The sequence below is a fragment of the Vipera berus genome (assembly GCF_964194415.1).
Source record: "Vipera berus genome assembly, chromosome: Z".
Lineage (NCBI taxonomy): Eukaryota > Metazoa > Chordata > Lepidosauria > Squamata > Viperidae > Vipera > Vipera berus.
Window position 1 is genome coordinate 45,123,575 of NC_138205.1, and position 17,059 is coordinate 45,140,633.

The window sequence follows — 17,059 nt, forward strand, 5'->3', positions numbered from 1 at the left end:
AGTGGTACTCAAGGGCAGCCCCATGTAGAGAGCGTTGCAGTAGTCTATCCGGGAGGTCACAAGCGCATGAGTGACTGTGCGCAGGGCATCCCGGTCCAAATAGGGCCGCAACTGGCGCACCAGGCGAACCTGGGCAGAAGTCCCCCTGGTCACAGCTCCTATATGATCTTCAAAATTGAGCTGTGAATCAAGGAGGACGCGAGCCCTATCTACGGGGGGTAACACCTCACCCCCTATAGATAAAGATGGAATAGAATGGACAACCTGAGATGCCGGTACGCACAGCCACTCGGTCTTGTCGGGATTTAGACGAAGCCTGTTCCTCCCCATCCAGACCCTCACTGCCTCCAGGCAACGGGACATCACGGAGAGGGCATCACTGAGTTGATCTGGGGTGGAAATAAAAAGCTGGGTATCATCAGCGTACTGATGATACCCCACCCCAAAACCACGAATGATCTCACCCAACGGCTTCATATAGATGTTGAACAGGAGAGGCAAGAGGACCGACCCCTGAGGAACTCCGCAAACGAGAGGCCTCGAGGCCGACCTCTGCCCTCCTGCCAACACCGATTGCGAACGACCCAGAAGGTAGGAGGAGAACCACTGTAAAACAGTGCCACCCACTCCCAACCCCCTGAGGCGCCGCAGTAAGATACCATGGTCGATGGTATCAAAAGCCGCTGAGAGGTCTAATAGGACTAGGACAGAGGAGCAACCCCTGTCCCGAGCCCGCCAGAGATCATTCACCAGTGCGACCAATGCCGTCTCCGTGCTGTACCCGGGCCTAAAGCCCGATTGGTAGGGGTCCAGATAATCCGCTTCCTCCAGGAACAGAGGAAGCTGATGAGCCACCACACTCTCAACAACCTTCGCTAAAAAGCGAAGGTTGGAGACCGGACTGTAGTTATTCAAAATGGCTGGGTCCAGAGCAGGCCTCTTGAGGAGGGGCCTCACCACCGCCTCCTTCCAGGCGGTGGGGAAGCTACCCTCTCTCAAAGAAGCAGTTATTACTCCCTGGAGCCAGCCTCGTGTCCCCTCCCGAGCCGCATAAACCAGCCAGGAGGGGCACGGGTCCAGTAAACAAGTGGTGGAACTCAGCTTCCCCATGATCCTGTCCACTTCTTCCGGAGTCACAGGATCGAATTCTTCCCAAGTAATATTCCCAAGACCGCTCGATACCCCATCATCAGACTCTGCCCAGTTGGAGTCCAAGCCGGCCCGAATCTGAGCGATTTTATCTGCCAGATATTGGCTAAATTCCTCGGCATGACCCTGCAGGGGCTCCTCCCTCACCTCCTGATTCAGGAGGGAGCGAGTCGCCCCAAACAGGGCAGCCGGGCGATTATCTGCGGACGCGATGAGGGCAGCGAAGTAGTTAGACTTCGCTGCCTCCATCGCTGCGAGATAAGACCTCGTGAAGGTTCTTAGTCGCAATCGATCAGACTCAGACCGGCTGGACCTCCAACAGCTCTTTAGGCTCCGTCTCCGACGCTTCATCTCCCGGAGCTCCATGGAGAACCATGGTGCCCGCCGGGATCTGCGCCGGGTCAGGGGCCGCATGGGAACAACGTGGTCGAGTGCCTCCGTGGCCACCCTTTCCCAGGCTTCCACTAAGGCATTGACCGGGCTGTGAGCGAAGATGGCAGGCACAGATCCAAGCGCCTCCTGGAACCATTCAGGGTCCATTAGGCGCCTGGGACGGAACCACCTGGTCGGTTCCGTAACCCCGCGACGGGGGGGTGAAGTGGAAGTCCAGCCGCAGGAGGTGATGATCGGTCCATGACAGGGGAGTAATAAATGGAGATCCCCCTCCCAGATCATCAAGCCACCGTCCAGATATAAAAATAAGATCGAGTGTGTGACCCCCCTCATGAGTTGGGCCCTGAATTACCTGGGTCAGGTCCATGGCCGTCATGGAGGTCATGAACCCCCGAGCCAACCCCGACGAACCTCCCAAGGATGGCAGGTTAAAGTCCCCCAGAACCATAAGTCTGGGGAACTCAACCGCCAACCCAGAGAGGGTGTCAAGGAGCTTGGGCAGAGCGGCTGCTACACAGGTAGGCGAAAGATACACAAGCAACAAGCCCAACTGAACCCCAGGGCCAAATCTCAAGAGGAGCGACTCACACCCGAATATATGTGTATGTGTATATTTATTTATTTATTTATTTATTTATTTATTTATTTTATTAGATTTATATACCGCCCTTTCCCGAATGTATGTATATGTACATATATATGTATGTATGTATATATATGTATATATGGGGAAGCCTATTTCAGTGCCTTCTGCTACTCATCCATGTTGACTCTTGCTTAGCTGTGCCTTTGCCACCTTCCTTCTCAACTACTAGAAAGGAAAGAAAAAGGTATACTTAAGTTAGAAGCAGAAAGAGTAGAAGATTTTCAGGGATTGTGGACCTATGGTTATATTCTGTCTCTCCCTCTGTTAGAATTGTGCATTCCCACTGATCTGCTAAGTAGAAGAATCTTTAATTAATTGCTTATCTGAAAGATATATAGCATTCTAAGGGAAATTGGAACTAACTAGGCCAGTCCTCTCTGCAGCATGTAGGACCATCTATCCAAGCCTAAATTTAACAAAGTTTTCATTGTACAAAATAAAAAGCACAATGTAGGGTGTTGAGAAAATAGGAAATGCTTTCCTTCTGAACTTACTTGTACATTTACTTAGAACCAATAAAGATGGCATTAGAGGTGAGTTGTACATAGCTCACAATATCAGGTACAAGGTAAGTACTGTAAAAGTATGGTTGCTCCAATGTTTTAAAAGAAAGATTCTTTCAATTCTTAAAAAAGCTATGGGTAGGATGGAATGTTTGTTTGTTGGATATAAATGAGGTTTGTTTGTTTATTTGGTAGGTATAGCTAATGCTTTGGATCTCACTGATCGCATCCTACCTCGCCTGCAGACCCGACCTATGTGCAGGCCACAGCTGCTAAACTTTCCCCCATATACCAAAGACCAGCTGGCTTCTATTCTCCAGGAACGCTTGAAGAAGGTAACATCTCAGCGGCCTGATTCAAAAATTACTGAATTGGCCCTAAGTAACTTATAGAAGGAATAAGCTGCATTTATCTTTGATGTCACTTGGAGAACTATTTATTGAATTTCTCAGCATCCTTTGCTTTGCATTAGGACACAGGTGTCAAACTGCCGGCCCACGGGCCGGACGCATCACACGGAAGCCACGCCCACCCCATCGCCAGCAATGGCATCATGTGACGTCACGAGTTTGACATGTCTGCTTTAGGAGCTCCTTCAGTTTCTTTGCAGCTGAGAACAAATTAGTTAATTTGTTGGGCTAATCCCTAATGGCAAAATGTGAGGTAGGAAGTTAAATGATTAAGGATATTAATTTGAGCAGAACGAGAGGTTTTGAACTAAGTATAACAACTGCTTTCTATACATGTCCAGATCACGACTTTTTTACTCTCCAAAAATGTAGGACACCATTAGTTAACTACCATGTTTTCTCTTCTTTATTCCTTTAGGTGTCAGGGGAGCAGGTGTTGGACAATGCTGCTATCCAGTTCTGTGCTAGAAAAGTCTCTGCCTTCTCTGGGGATGCCCGCAAAGCACTGGACATCTGCAGGTGACAAATATATAGTGAACTAAAGTCCAAGCTAATTACTGGATGTGGGATGTGATTTAAAGCTTTATTGTGGTGTTTGGTCCCCCGGCCTGAGGGGGGAGAGTCAGAACCCTCCTGTCTTTGTGTGATAGGGGAGGGTGGTGCCTCCTGCCTGTGCTAATGTCTGGAAATGTTTACAGCCCATTACCTACGAAGGGTGAGAGGAATTGGTCCTCCTGCAGCGATTATAGATTGGTTAATTACATTTAGATTGCAAAAGGCTCTCATTAACAGCTCTCAAGCAGACATCTTTATGGTGCTTGGAAATGTTATCTTTTCCCCCACAAGAGAGTTTTATCAGAGTTGTCTTCCATCTTCCTTGATCTCAGTTAGATATTTGTTGGGTGTCCCCTTTTATGTTTGCTCAAATGCAGAGCAAATACACCTGTTTTAGTATGTATGCATATACTTGTTTATTTAGAATTTGGTCCTAACGATTCTGAGTGGCTTACAGTTAAAAAAGTAATAACGTTACAATTTTAAAAATCATAGGTGTTCTAAAGACGGGCTCAACCATCAACTTATCTGAAGGTCTAGGAGAAAAGCCAGGTCTTCAATAACTGATAATTGAATGTCATTAGGGTAGGAGCAATGTGGATTTTGGGAAACTCAATGGAGTTTTCACACAAGCAAAGAAAAGAAGGTAACTGTCACTTTGGGAGAATTCTAATCTAGATCTTTGCATTAGGGTTTAGATATTTACAGCACTTGAAAAGCACAGAAAGCATATTACAGTATATGTTAACCCAATAACCGAAAACAAAAGCCACATGCAGCTTAATCCAGACTGTGAGAAAAGTACAGAAGCAAAGCATGTGTGCTATGATGCCATTCCAAGAGGGCCACGAGAACAGGTTGCAGATGACTGTCTTGAGTAAGCCAAGCTGCTGGAATGTTCTGCTGTTGTTCCCTTATCTTTATAGGGAAAATGGCCTCTTGAGACCTCTAACAGTAAGAGTCCAAATGTGAAGCCACATGATCCATATAATATATTTTGATTTGATGTCATTTAAGGAGTTCACAGAGACCTTGCTGAATTGTACAGCTTGTGTCTTGATCCTGAAAAAAATTGTTCGGATATGCTAATAAATATTAATATGCAAATAAATATTACTATATGTTTCTGTTTCATATAGTTCACTATTGATCCTGCCCCCTTTTCTTTTGCTAGCCCCTGAGCTATTCAAATCCTTTTGAACTCTGTTAGATATCTACCTTTATCATCTTTGAGGAGGTTCATTAAAAGTGATTTTAATGTACAAGACCTTTATACATCATTGTCATGCAGAAGATTCTTGTAGGAGTTTTTCTTTAACTGGATTGTATTTTATTTCTCTTAGTTAAAAACTACAGCAGTAAACATAAAATAATTTATACTTAGGAACTAGAGGAGCTAATGATAACTTTAATACTAATGCAAAATCAGCATTAAAAGTTAATTGCTCCTAAAGCAGTCTTTAGAAGAAGCAGAAATACAATTAAAGTTTATGTAAAACCAATTCAGTGAAAGACGAGTTGATGCTCATCTAGCTGACATTATGCACTTGAGTTAAGCAAATGCTTTCCGACCAATTTTGGTACATTAAAGAATGCCATTCTAAAGCTTTACTTGTTCATTCTAGTTGAAGGAAAGATAGGTTGTTTGCTTAATTTGCTTTTTTGGGGCGTTATGTTTTGGTTTTGGGTTTTGTTCTATTACCTCCATTTTGTTTGCATGATTGTACATTGTTAGGAAAAAATACTTAATTTTATTAAACAAATTCACTAATGAAAATTTTGTGCCTTTAAACATACCTGATTCCATTTCAAAATAGTTTTTTGTTCCAAAATTGTCAACAAACATTTGGATCTGAAATGTAAGCTTTGGTTTAGCTACAAGTAAATGTCAGCTTATACACAGATTAAATCCTGATTCCATCCACCCATGTGGTGCCCAAATTAGACATAGGTTAGCACAGAGGGTCAAAATCTGCCTCTGGCACTGCTTCCAATATAACAAATAGAGCGTTTATCTCATTAACATGCAAGATAGTAATGAATTCCCATTAATGGGCCATGCATGCTATACTAGATCTTCTTTCATTATACGTAGCATACTTGCACAGTCTCTCCCTTGTGACTTGAGAGCTACTTTAGAGTACTGAGGTGAAAAGGCAAGATCAAGAACTGATATAAGCAAGAGTAACATTCACTGAGAAGGCTAGGCTGGTACAGGTTTCTTGTACCAATAATAAATGCTATAGCACTTTTATTAGACTTTCAGCTGGTAGGTCAAGTCCAAAATCAATTCATGAATTAGCTAAAGTGGGTTGTGTCATAGCAATAATTGTTATATTTCTTCGGTTGCTTTTAATTTTGTTATTCTTTTTAAAATAGGAATAGGAAAGAAGAGAGGAATTATGTAGAAATACATAGATACAGAAAGGGAGTAGGTGAGAAAAATGAAGAATTGAATTAAATTGAATTAAAAAATGAAGAATTGAATAGTTTGCTGTTAAATAGCCTTTTAATGGTTGAAGATTTTCTTCAAATTACAGGATTTTAGGCAATCTAATCAACCATTCTTGTTTAACTCACCTGCTCTTGAAGGAGGATCTCAATGTGTATCACACTTGTCAAATGTTTGTCTAGCTTTTCACAACAAATTAATTGGAAGCAGATTTTTATGCAGATGGTTTTTTTAAAAAAAAGAAAGAAATCTGAATGTTAAAGACTTGTTTTGTATTGTTGACAATGTTTTCACTTCCCAGAAAGCCTACAATGATGCTATTTCTTTCATCTTAAATATACCTTTCCAAAATGTAACTTTTCTGTGAAATATTTGCCCCTTAACCAAAGTAAAAATTTAAATCCTCACTACCTCAGTGCCAGTCACACAATTTCTATTTCTCTGAATGTTTCTAAAGTTGAAGTGAAAGCTGAATTTGGCAACATACTGAGGGTTGTATCCCCAGTCTATCCCCACCTAAAATAGAATTAAGGACAATTTCTGAAAAATGTCAAGGGTAATACTGGGTTAAAACTCTCGTGTTAGGGATAATCACAAAAGTAGACAGTTCAATTTATTTAATAGATTTGTTTACTCAAGAGTAGCTAAAATGAAAAAAGTTGTCAGAGAGGGATCATTCTTCAACCTTAAATAACTATCTGTTAAAACTATTATTTCCCTGTAGTGAAAAATGATTGACTTCAGGCATCTGTGGGCAGTGTGGATGGTTAGAAAATTAAGATGGTGGCTGGGACCATCTTCATGCTCCATAAAAAGGGGTGGGGCTTTCATTGTGCAATTGCAGCCACCATCTTGACTTTTTAAATTTCCCTGTGGAACCTCCCTGTAACAAACCCTCTTTGTTCACAAGGTGTTGCTGCCACATGAAACTAAATCCAGATAGAATATGGAGATGAGCATTGTCTGTACTGAAAATCAAAGACGTCTCTTAATGCATGCTTCATATAGATTTTTGTTAAGAGAATTGACATTAAAGAGTTCAAAAATGACATGTAGATTGGAAAAGTATCTCTTTTTCTCCTCTTTACAGGGCAGTTTAAAAATATATAAAACAATACAATGTATTAAACAATTTTATTATACAAATGGTGGGGCCTACTTATATGTCTAAAAATATAATAAGTGTATCTTCTACAAAGTCAATGAATAGGGCAACAGCAAAGATGGGATATTACCTTGTGTCCTTGGAGCTTTTTGGTAGCATCTGCTTGATCAGTGGACTAAATGAATTACTCTACTGAATCAGAAGCCAACTTTGCAGACCTGTTTTGAGTGCTATCCTTGAAAAGTGGGCAAGCCCAATATCCCATTGTTTTTATAAGGGCTAATGCTTTTGAAGCAGTTAAATGATGTCTTATGCAAAGCATTTATTTTACCCCTGGAATCCCCCAAACTGGGAAACAAAACCCACTTAGTACTCCATTCTAAAATGTTTAATGTTGTAAGCTACCTAGAGTCACCTCAAGGTGAGATGGGCAGCAAATAAATGAATAAAATAATGTAAACATAAACTAGAAGCCTGAGGCATGCCATCACTATTGCTTTAGATCAGGGCTTTTCAACCTTTTTACCCATTGTACCACTTTTAGTATATGGCAGCATCCGAGTACCAAAAGTCGCCTAGCAAGGTGTCAACATTGCAGCTGATCGGTGCTTCTGGGCTCAGCAGAAGCACCAGGATCAACGCCGAGGTCCAGCTGGAGCCTGGCACTGATCCTGGAGCTTCCGCTCAGCCCTGACAGCCCCGAAGAAGCGCTGATCCTGGCGCTTCCGCTCAGCCCTGCAGCTCCAGCCATCTCTCGCTCAGGCTTCAGCACATTCCCTCCCTCGCTACCACTTTCCTAGGATGGTCGCGTACCACCTGCCAGGTGCCAATGTATCACAGGTGGTACCCGTACCACTGGTTGAAAAGCCCTGCTTTAGATGAAGGTCAGTCTTCTGCCCAAAGTGATGCAGACATGGTAAGCTTCTAGAAGGTTCCTTTTAAAAATCTTTACTTGGATCCCTTTGAGAGTCTTATCTATGCTTGCCTTGTTCTGTTCTCTTCCTTTAATCTACTATTGGTGCAACTTGATTAAAAGTGGTGCACCAAGAAAAGGCACTTTAAAGAAGATATACCCATTTGAGAAAGCAATCAAGATTTATAAAGAAATGAAAAAGAAAATCCCTAACATTTATAGACACTGCACAGGCATCACAATAAAATGACTTGGTGTACGAAATGTCATCAGCAGGAAGCTTTTCTGTTGTGAGCTTACTTACTTAATTCTGCTGTTGGACTTCTGTGACTCCCTTTTTGTATTGCATTTGATAAGCTATTTGCACATTTGTGTAAAATCCCTGTTTTTTTAGATAATAGGAATTGAGTTTACACTTTCTCATTAAAATAAATATTCCAGATAAGGGGGGATAGCTTCTTGTGCTAATTGGCTTTGGAGTTGGAATCTGGAGTGGCACATTGCTGTATTGGGGATAAAGTTCTAATACCATGATCTAAAATACTATCTTCATCTTTAGGAGGGCCGTTGAAATTGTGGAGTCAGATGTGAAGACCCAAGCTATACTTAAACAAATGCCTGCCTGTAAGTAAATTTTTCTCATTCTCTACTTTATGCAGATCATGCAAAAGTACTAGGTTTTCTTAAGTGTTTTCCTGATCTAGTTTGGCATCATTTCTTCCAGAAAGAAAGTTTGAACTATGCTGGAGGAATGGAAATGATTGTAAAGTTAGCTGACACAAATGTATTTTCTCCTCCCCTACTACAAAAATGGCCCTGTTGAAGAAGCTGAACTTGTTCCCTCTCTTCCATATCTGATCCTAAATGTAAGGAACATTAGAAAAGCACGTATGAAGTAGTACTGCATGCATGCTTCTTCCAAACAGCTACCTGCAGGCTAAAAAATTACCGTATTTATTGGTGTATAACACGCACTTTTTCTTCCTGAAAATGATGATGTGTGCGTGTTATACGCCGATATAATGTTAATGACCCATAGTAAATACCGCACCTTTTTAAAATGAGGTGCGTGTTATACGCCGATAAATACGGTATATCTTAAGGTTTATGAATAGTGATGGTGATCAAACTGGTCAGTCCTAGAGGAGATCAATCCTGACTGCTCTTTAGAAGGCCAGATCCTGAAGCTAAAACTCAAATACTTTGGCCACCTAATGAGAAGGAAGGACTCACTGGAGAAGAGCCTAATGCTGGGAAAGATCGAGGGCAATAGAAGAAAGGGACGACAGAGAATGAGGTGGCTGGATGGAGTCACTGAAGCAGTAGGCGTGAGCTTAAATGGACTCCAGAAGATGGTAGAGGCCAGGAAGGCCTGGAGGAATGTTGTCCATAGGGTCGCGATGGGTCGGACACGACTTCGCAGCTAACAACAACAACAAATTGACCCATCTTGAACTTTAGACCAATACTTTTAAAGCTTAGCAATGTTGCAATGTATGGATTTTAACTACCAGAATTTCCTAGCCAGCATGCAAAATCCACAGATCTTAGTGTTGCTGAGGGATCCTGCCAAAACATCTGCTGTAACCATTTGGATATACAACTTGATTGAGCAGGAAAGAGATCTTGCAATTGGCAGTTTGATATGTAGCTACTGTGGAAAAAGGCAAGTTCTATGTTAGGATTCATTAAGAAGATAATTGAAAGTAAAATTGTTAATGCTTTAATATAGAACTCTAGTGAGACTTTACTTGGAATAATGTGGTACCAGTTATCTCACTAAACCTCAAAAAACGCCAAGTTGGAGCTAGAAAAGGGGGCAATTGGAAATGTTTACCTGCTGGAGCTGCTCTCAAATGAAGAAAATCAGCATCTTATGCTGTTTAGCTTAGAATGAAAGAGAATAAGGGGAGACCTGCTAGAGATATATAAAATCATTTATCATGACTGGCAATTCCTCAAGCACAGCACTGATATTTGGGGCTTTTCATAGATAACAAAATGTGGAGACATTCAGGACCAATAATAATGCAGCCTGAGTTAAATCATAGAAATATCTGCCATTAGATGTGACATCTCTTTAGATACTTTTAAAAGATCAAATAGATCTAAGGATAATTAGATCCTTAATATTTTCCATTGATGCCTGTTTATTTACTGACTCTTGAATTAAGATGCCATATCATCAATACTAACAGCTGGGAGTAATTGTGAACGTCTTGATTGCACCTGATTTAAGCAGAGTATGGCATAGACTACTGGATGAAGAATGTTTAACACAGTTCTTCATGGTTGATCAAAATCAAACTGCATGTTTGACTAATGCGTGATCTGAAACCACACGATGCAACAATGCTGGTAAAATTAAGGAGGTCTAGATCTTTAGTGAGACAGTGTTTGGGAATCCCAAATATGGCTTGTTGAATTTTTTTCAAATGAGATAGAAAGTAAACAAAATGCATATATGTGTCATTTGTATATTTCAAGAATTACATGGGTTAAGTTGCAGTTTTTACATATGAATAATGGATTTTCCATCTTGTACTTCCTGACCAGCTGATTCGAGTCCTGTGTCCTCAATCAAATCTCATTCCAAACCAACTGCAGACTCTGCAGTGCCCAAACAAGTGGGCCTGCGTCATGTCTCCCAAGTGATCTCTGATGTGTATGGTGACCGGATGGCAACTGGTAACAGCTACGGTGATGCTTCTTCCTTCCCACTACAACAAAAGATTTTAGTCTGTTCTCTGTTGCTCTTAGCCAAGCAACAGAATATCAAAGAAGTTAACCTAGGAAAGGTGAGTGTATTGATCCTTCATTGCTACTCTCCTATAGTACTTTTATTTAGTGCTGCTTCATACTGCTTCACCCAGATCTCATGAGGAATGAATGTGAAAGAATCTTAATATTGGCTAATGTAATATTTTTATGCAAAATTTACATTCTGAAAGTTCTAGAATAAAGTGATATCAAAAGATTGCTGCTCTCTGCCTCTTCGTATCCTGTACCTTATTTTATTTTATTTTTTTTTAAAAAAAGATATTGTGAATAAATAATAATTCTCTGTTTACTTAGGAAATAATGTCTCCAATCTTCCCTGGTCTGAATGAAAGATAATTGCATGAAATATAGGACTGTGTGCAATTAGGACCAGAATTTATGTTGCTAAGCAGGGCAGTTGTTGAATCAAGCCTGATTTTACAATCTTTTTTGCCATGATTGTTAAGCAAATCACTGCAATTGTTAAGTAAATCATGCAGTCATTAAGCAAATCCGTTTTCTCTCATTGATTTTGCTTGTTGGAGGCTGGCTGGGAATGTTGCAAATCACAATCATGATTTCAGGGTGCTGCAACTGTTATAAACACATGCCAGTTGCCAAGCACCTGGATTTTGATCACATGACATTGCATATGCTGTAATAGTTCTAAGTGTGAGGGCCAATTGTAAGTCATTGCCAATGTAACTGAACAAATGATTGCAAGTTAAGCACTACCTCTACAGTACATGAGTTATATATAAACCAACTACTATTCCCATTCTATTATCTTCTCATGGCATTTGAAAATGTTTGTTCTGTACAATAGTTCCTAATTTTTGTAGCAGAAGAATATAGTTGCCTGTATTCCAAATTCTTCCAAAATTATAGGTGCTTCTTACTGTATATTCCATAGGAACAAATGCTGAAACTGTAATTGGGGCAATTATTTGTTCACTGTTTCCAGTAAAATTATACTTAAGTGGGATTTAGCATAAACTGAATTTTTTTTGCAATATATCTTATTGGAGATTTCTAAATCTCTTTCGGTGGCCACTCTTTTCTTTAAAAACTAAAAATATAGTAACTATACCAAATATTGAACTATGCTAGCAAGTGCTTTGGCTGGGCACTTTGGGTTGTGATTATGAAGAACATATTTTAGTTAAAAGCTACAATAATGGAACAAAATGTAGCTAGGGTGAGTTTTGTTGTATATACTAATCTCTCTGTGTTATTGTATTGAATAATAATAATTGGAGCTTATTAAACCTTCCCTATTTCTAGCTGCATGAAGCTTACAGCAGAATTTGTCAGAAACAGAAAGTAGGACCTGTTGGCCAATCGGAATGCCTCTCACTCTCGGCTCTTTTGGAATCAAGGGGCATTGTAGGACTCAAAAAGGCTAAAGAAGCACGGCTGACTAAGGTATTTCTCCATATTTATTTATTTATTTGTTTGTTTGTTTGTTTGTTTGTTTGTTTGTTTGTTTGTTTGTTTTTATAAACCGCCCTTCTCCCGAGGGACTCGGGGCGGTGTACAGAATAAGGTAGGTATACAGATTGAACAATAGTGAAAAAACAATAGTAAAAACAAACTGGGACCCCAATTAGAGCTATCAGGCCAGGCCGGACTGCTGGAACAGGTAAGTTTTTAAGTCGCGCCGGAAGGTGCGGAGGTCGGGGGCCATCCGGATTTCGGTTGGCAAGCTGTTCCAGAGGGCTGGCGCACCCACTGAGAATGCCCTCCCCCTGGGGGCCACCAGCCGACATTCCTTGAGCGGTGGCACCCTGAGGAGGCCCTCTCTGTGGGAGCGCACAGGACGGTGGGGTGCTGACATTGGCAGAAGGTGCTCCCGTAGGTAGTCCGGACCCATGCCATGTAGGGCTTTGTATGTCATTGTTAGCACCTTGAACTTCACACGGAAGGCAACTGGAAGCCAGTGCAGCGCACGGAGGAGAGGTGTGATATGGGAGTATCGGGAGGCTCCCAAGAGTGTCCGTGCCGCTGCACTTTGCACCAGCTGAAGCTTCCGAGTCGATCTCAAGGGCAGCCCCATGTAGAGAGCGTTACAGTAGTCTAGGCGAGAGGTCACAAGGGCATGGGTGACTGTACGTAAGGCATCCAGGTCCAGATAAGGCCGTAATTGGCGAACTAGTCGAACCCGGGAGAAGGCCCCCTTGGTCACAGCTCCTATGTGATCTTCCAGGGAGAGCTGCGAGTCTAGGAGGACACCCAGGTTGCGGGCCCTATCAACAGGGGGTAGTAACTTGTCCCCGATGTTAAGGGATGGGATGTTCTGAGTATCCTGGCTTGCCGGTACGTACAGCCATTCAGTCTTGTCCGGGTTCAGTTGAAGCCTGTTCCTCCCCATCCATTCCCGGACCGCTTTCAGGCAGCGGGACATTACGTCGAGGGCATCACTGATGTTGTTTGGAGTTGAGATGAAAAGCTGGGTGTCATCAGCATACTGATGGTACCCTACTCCAAAGCTGCGAATGATCTCGCCCAGCGGTTTCATGTAGATGTTGAACAGGAGAGGCGAGAGGACCGACCCCTGAGGGACTCCACAAGCGAGAGGCCTCGGGGTCGACCTCTGTCCCCCTGCCAGCACCGACTGCGAGCGACCCTGGAGAAAGGAGGAGAACCAACGCAGAACCGTGCCTCCCACTCCCAGTCCCCTGGGAGAGTAGTTTAGATTAATCACATGCTCTTCCTTGGCTGAAAGATCTAAGATTAATGTACAAATTTTCTATTCCCTATTGCTTTTTAAAGGAAACCCTTTGAGTGGTTGGCTTTTACCCTATTATAATAATGATAACAGGGAGCAATAAAAATTGGCCAGTGATTCTTCTCTTGGCTTTCCTAGGAAAATATACTATTTAGAGTTCTTTAGTGCCTGAAAGGTCTCTGCTGCACCTGGGATTTTTTTTTCTTTAGATGCAGCCATCTTAAATGTCTTTGCTATATGGACAGAATAGGTGTATCAGCCCTCCTTTCTTATGTTTCTGTGAGACATCCTCAGGGTACAACTTTTTTTTGTTCATATCTGTTCTTGGCAGAACTGTAGAAACAATAAAGAGGAAACAAGAGTTCAAATATTTTCTCACCCGAGCAGTTGGAACTGCCCGTGTAACATCAGTCATTCTTGCCTATATTGGAAGAACTGCCTGAAGTTCAGACATATCACAATGTATTTGATTGGTTGTCATAGTTGTGCTCTGTCTTACTTGAAATTTGTCTATTTTTCCATTGCCTAGTACTTTCTGGAATGTAAATTAAATACTCTATAATGAGGAAGCTAAAGTGCAATCAATTGTCAAAGTGTCAATTAATTCATGCTAATGCTTGGAATTCTGCTATGGGAGATAATTCTGATTTGAAATGTTGTGGATTTTGAACAATAGAGAAGTTACACAACTTAAAAAACTGGCTAATAATCCATCTCCCCCCACCTCTTGTTTCTGCTTGTACTCATCTAATTTTTTTGCAATTAGAGAAAAAGGGAATGCAGATATTTGAGGCATTTGGGTAGAATCTTCTCTTCATTCTGTCCCTCTTTTTTCAGTGTTATTTGGCAGTGGAAATTGTATGGCAGATTGTTGATTCTTGTAACAATTATAATATTTCTGTTCTTGTAAAGTGGTTGGAAATCAGCATATGCTGGAAAGTGGACTGCTTCAGTGACAACTTGATAGCAGAACTTTTTCTTCTATATAGTTTAAAGGGAAAGTTAGAAATTACCAATACCTATAGTTTAATCTTAATATTGTACACATGGGCAATCATGGATACGCAGCTATGTCCAAGTAACAGATTCATGTTTGTTTTTCTTCCACCAGGTCTTTCTGAAAATAGAAGAGAAGGATGTGGAACATGCTCTCAAGGATGGAATCTTGGTTGGAAGCATTTTGGCTGGGGGACTTTAAAACTGTTGCTTTGATCACTTGCACAACCCTTTGCCTCATACATGTATTAGCTTTAGGAACAGACTTCATTGAGACATACAAAGAAGTGCAATCTTCGGAATATTTGGACCATTGGCTTTATTAGTTTTAAACAATGTCAGTGTTAAAAATTGCCCTATTTTCAAGAGTTTTTTTAAAAAATTTACCCTTTCATAATGCATCACTCTTCTTTCCCATTTGGAGATTTATTCTTGAATACCAGAAATATTTTCCCCTCTTTCCCAGCTGCAGTGCAATCAACCATTTCTCTGCTGTCCCTTCCGTCTACACATATGGAACTGCCAGTGTGATATTTGCCTCCATGATTAACAGCAGAGATGAAAAGGAATGAAAGATGTCAGTAAGAGAGTCCATTTGCAGACACAACCATTAATGTAGCAATAGAAAATAAGAATGATGTAGTTTGAGTTCTTTTGAAGTTGGGCTGTTTCGATGAAATAAATGTCATGCATACTGAGGCTTAGCCTCCTAAGAGCTGCAAAGGGGCTTAGCCATACACACAGAAGCGCACACACCTCTGAGGGCTCTTGAAGATCTTAACGTTTCTGAACTGGGGCTACAATCTTAGCAGTAAAAGTAGTTTTAGACCTGGAGCAAAGAATCAATTTTACTTCTGAGCCATTTCTTTTCAAAAGCTGAATTAATTAAATAGCTCAATGATCTTGTATTAATCTAAAAAATTTTACTAAGCACAGTGTGGATTTCTGAATTGGAATCCATTTGTTTGTACGCATACATGTGAACAACCAGGATTGGTTTGTTTTAACTGAAAAGCCATTTATTTTTACACATCTGTGCCTTTCTCCACTGATTAACGTAGAATTGTTCTGATTTATTGAAATATGTACAAACATGTTTTTAACAGGTGCAATTATTTGCTGTTGCTTTAATTTATAGATTAAAATAGTCAATCTTGCAATTTTGAAGTTTAGGATATATGCTTAGTTCAATCATAAATTTACATTGTTTAGCTATTTTCATTAGAGTTGGAGTGGTGTTATGGCTTTCTGGTTTTGTGGGGATGTATAAATATATCATTAATTGTGGGCTTGTCTTATGCTCAGTTTTAAATATACTTGGAATTTGTTTGTCTAATGCATACTAGCTTGTTCCAGATTATGCATATGTTAGCATCTATCACTATTCTCTTGGACTTTTGAAGAATACCTACTACATTGGGACATGCAATTCTGTAACTAATATAGTGGTTAAATTTTAGCCAAGATTGTAGTATTATTAAAGAGCTAGGGGCTTTCAGTTTAATTTGTGTTCTCCCCTAAATTTTTATACTCCGTAATTTTCATAAAACTGCTCAAGTGGCCACAGCAAGAGATGTATTACATGCATCTTTTGGCATTTACATTTTATAGCCTCCTTGTTCAGTTATATTGGAATGGGATGACTTGATCCATCTGCATCCCTGATGGCTGACTCCTGTAAACCACAGTGGCATCAGATGTTAAAAATCCATGACAGTGTTAAGAGAAACCAGCTTAGCCCCATAAAACAAAGGGAGATTTTGTGGTTGTCCCTCCTGGCCACTAACTGTAAGTGGTTAACCATTGCAATATATCCAATAGAAAAATGCTGAAGCCTACTAACATAAAATAAAAGGTTAACTTATAAGACTCTCTCAAGTTCTAATTGACAAACTATTGTCTACAGGTTTTGGAGAACCAAGATTAATCTTTGGACTTCTAAGTTTATCAAAGCACATTGCTTATATAAGCCAGTTTTCGAAGAGTTAATGGCCTAGAGCAGCCACAGCTAACAGAAAGCAGACTTTAGAAAGAATTGGGAGCAGATGGGCAGATGGGTTTTAAATCATATTTTTCTTCCTGCTAGGACCTTGAAAATGATACAGTACTCACTACATGTGTGCCTATTTTCTTCATTCGTTGCATACATGCACATGTTAGTCTATACTTAAAAAAGAAATACTTCTACCTCCTTCCAGTACCGTAGGTATTCCAGTCTTATGCACTGGTAGCATTATTTTGTGCATTGGGAAGGCTCTTTATCCATTTGTGCATTTGTTTGGAGACAGCAGTTCTTAAATCATCCTCATTTGGTCTGCTTTTTAATTTAAGAATCAGCTCTCAAGTTGATGGCTGTTTTAATTTGAGTTGTTGGGAGCTCTGCAACAGAATTGCATTTAAAAATGAAAAACTCAAAGTGATTGGGAATTTGGTAACTACTGAGAAAGAA

General features: G+C 40.7%; 1 protein-coding gene across 1 annotated transcript in view; it reads left to right on the plus strand.

Annotated features, from left to right (window-relative positions):
- CDC6 (cell division cycle 6) overlaps positions 1-16,443 on the plus strand; it is a 35,504-nt gene extending 19,061 nt beyond the window's left edge. The window contains exons 7-12 of the mRNA XM_081343631.1: positions 2,887-3,026; positions 3,520-3,620; positions 8,686-8,750; positions 10,683-10,924; positions 12,171-12,311; positions 14,726-16,443. Of these exons, the coding sequence (XP_081199757.1) occupies positions 2,887-3,026; positions 3,520-3,620; positions 8,686-8,750; positions 10,683-10,924; positions 12,171-12,311; positions 14,726-14,812 (776 nt within the window). The 3' untranslated portion in view covers positions 14,813-16,443. The remainder of the gene's footprint in view (positions 1-2,886; positions 3,027-3,519; positions 3,621-8,685; positions 8,751-10,682; positions 10,925-12,170; positions 12,312-14,725) is intronic.
- The last annotated feature ends 616 nt before the right edge of the window (positions 16,444-17,059 follow it).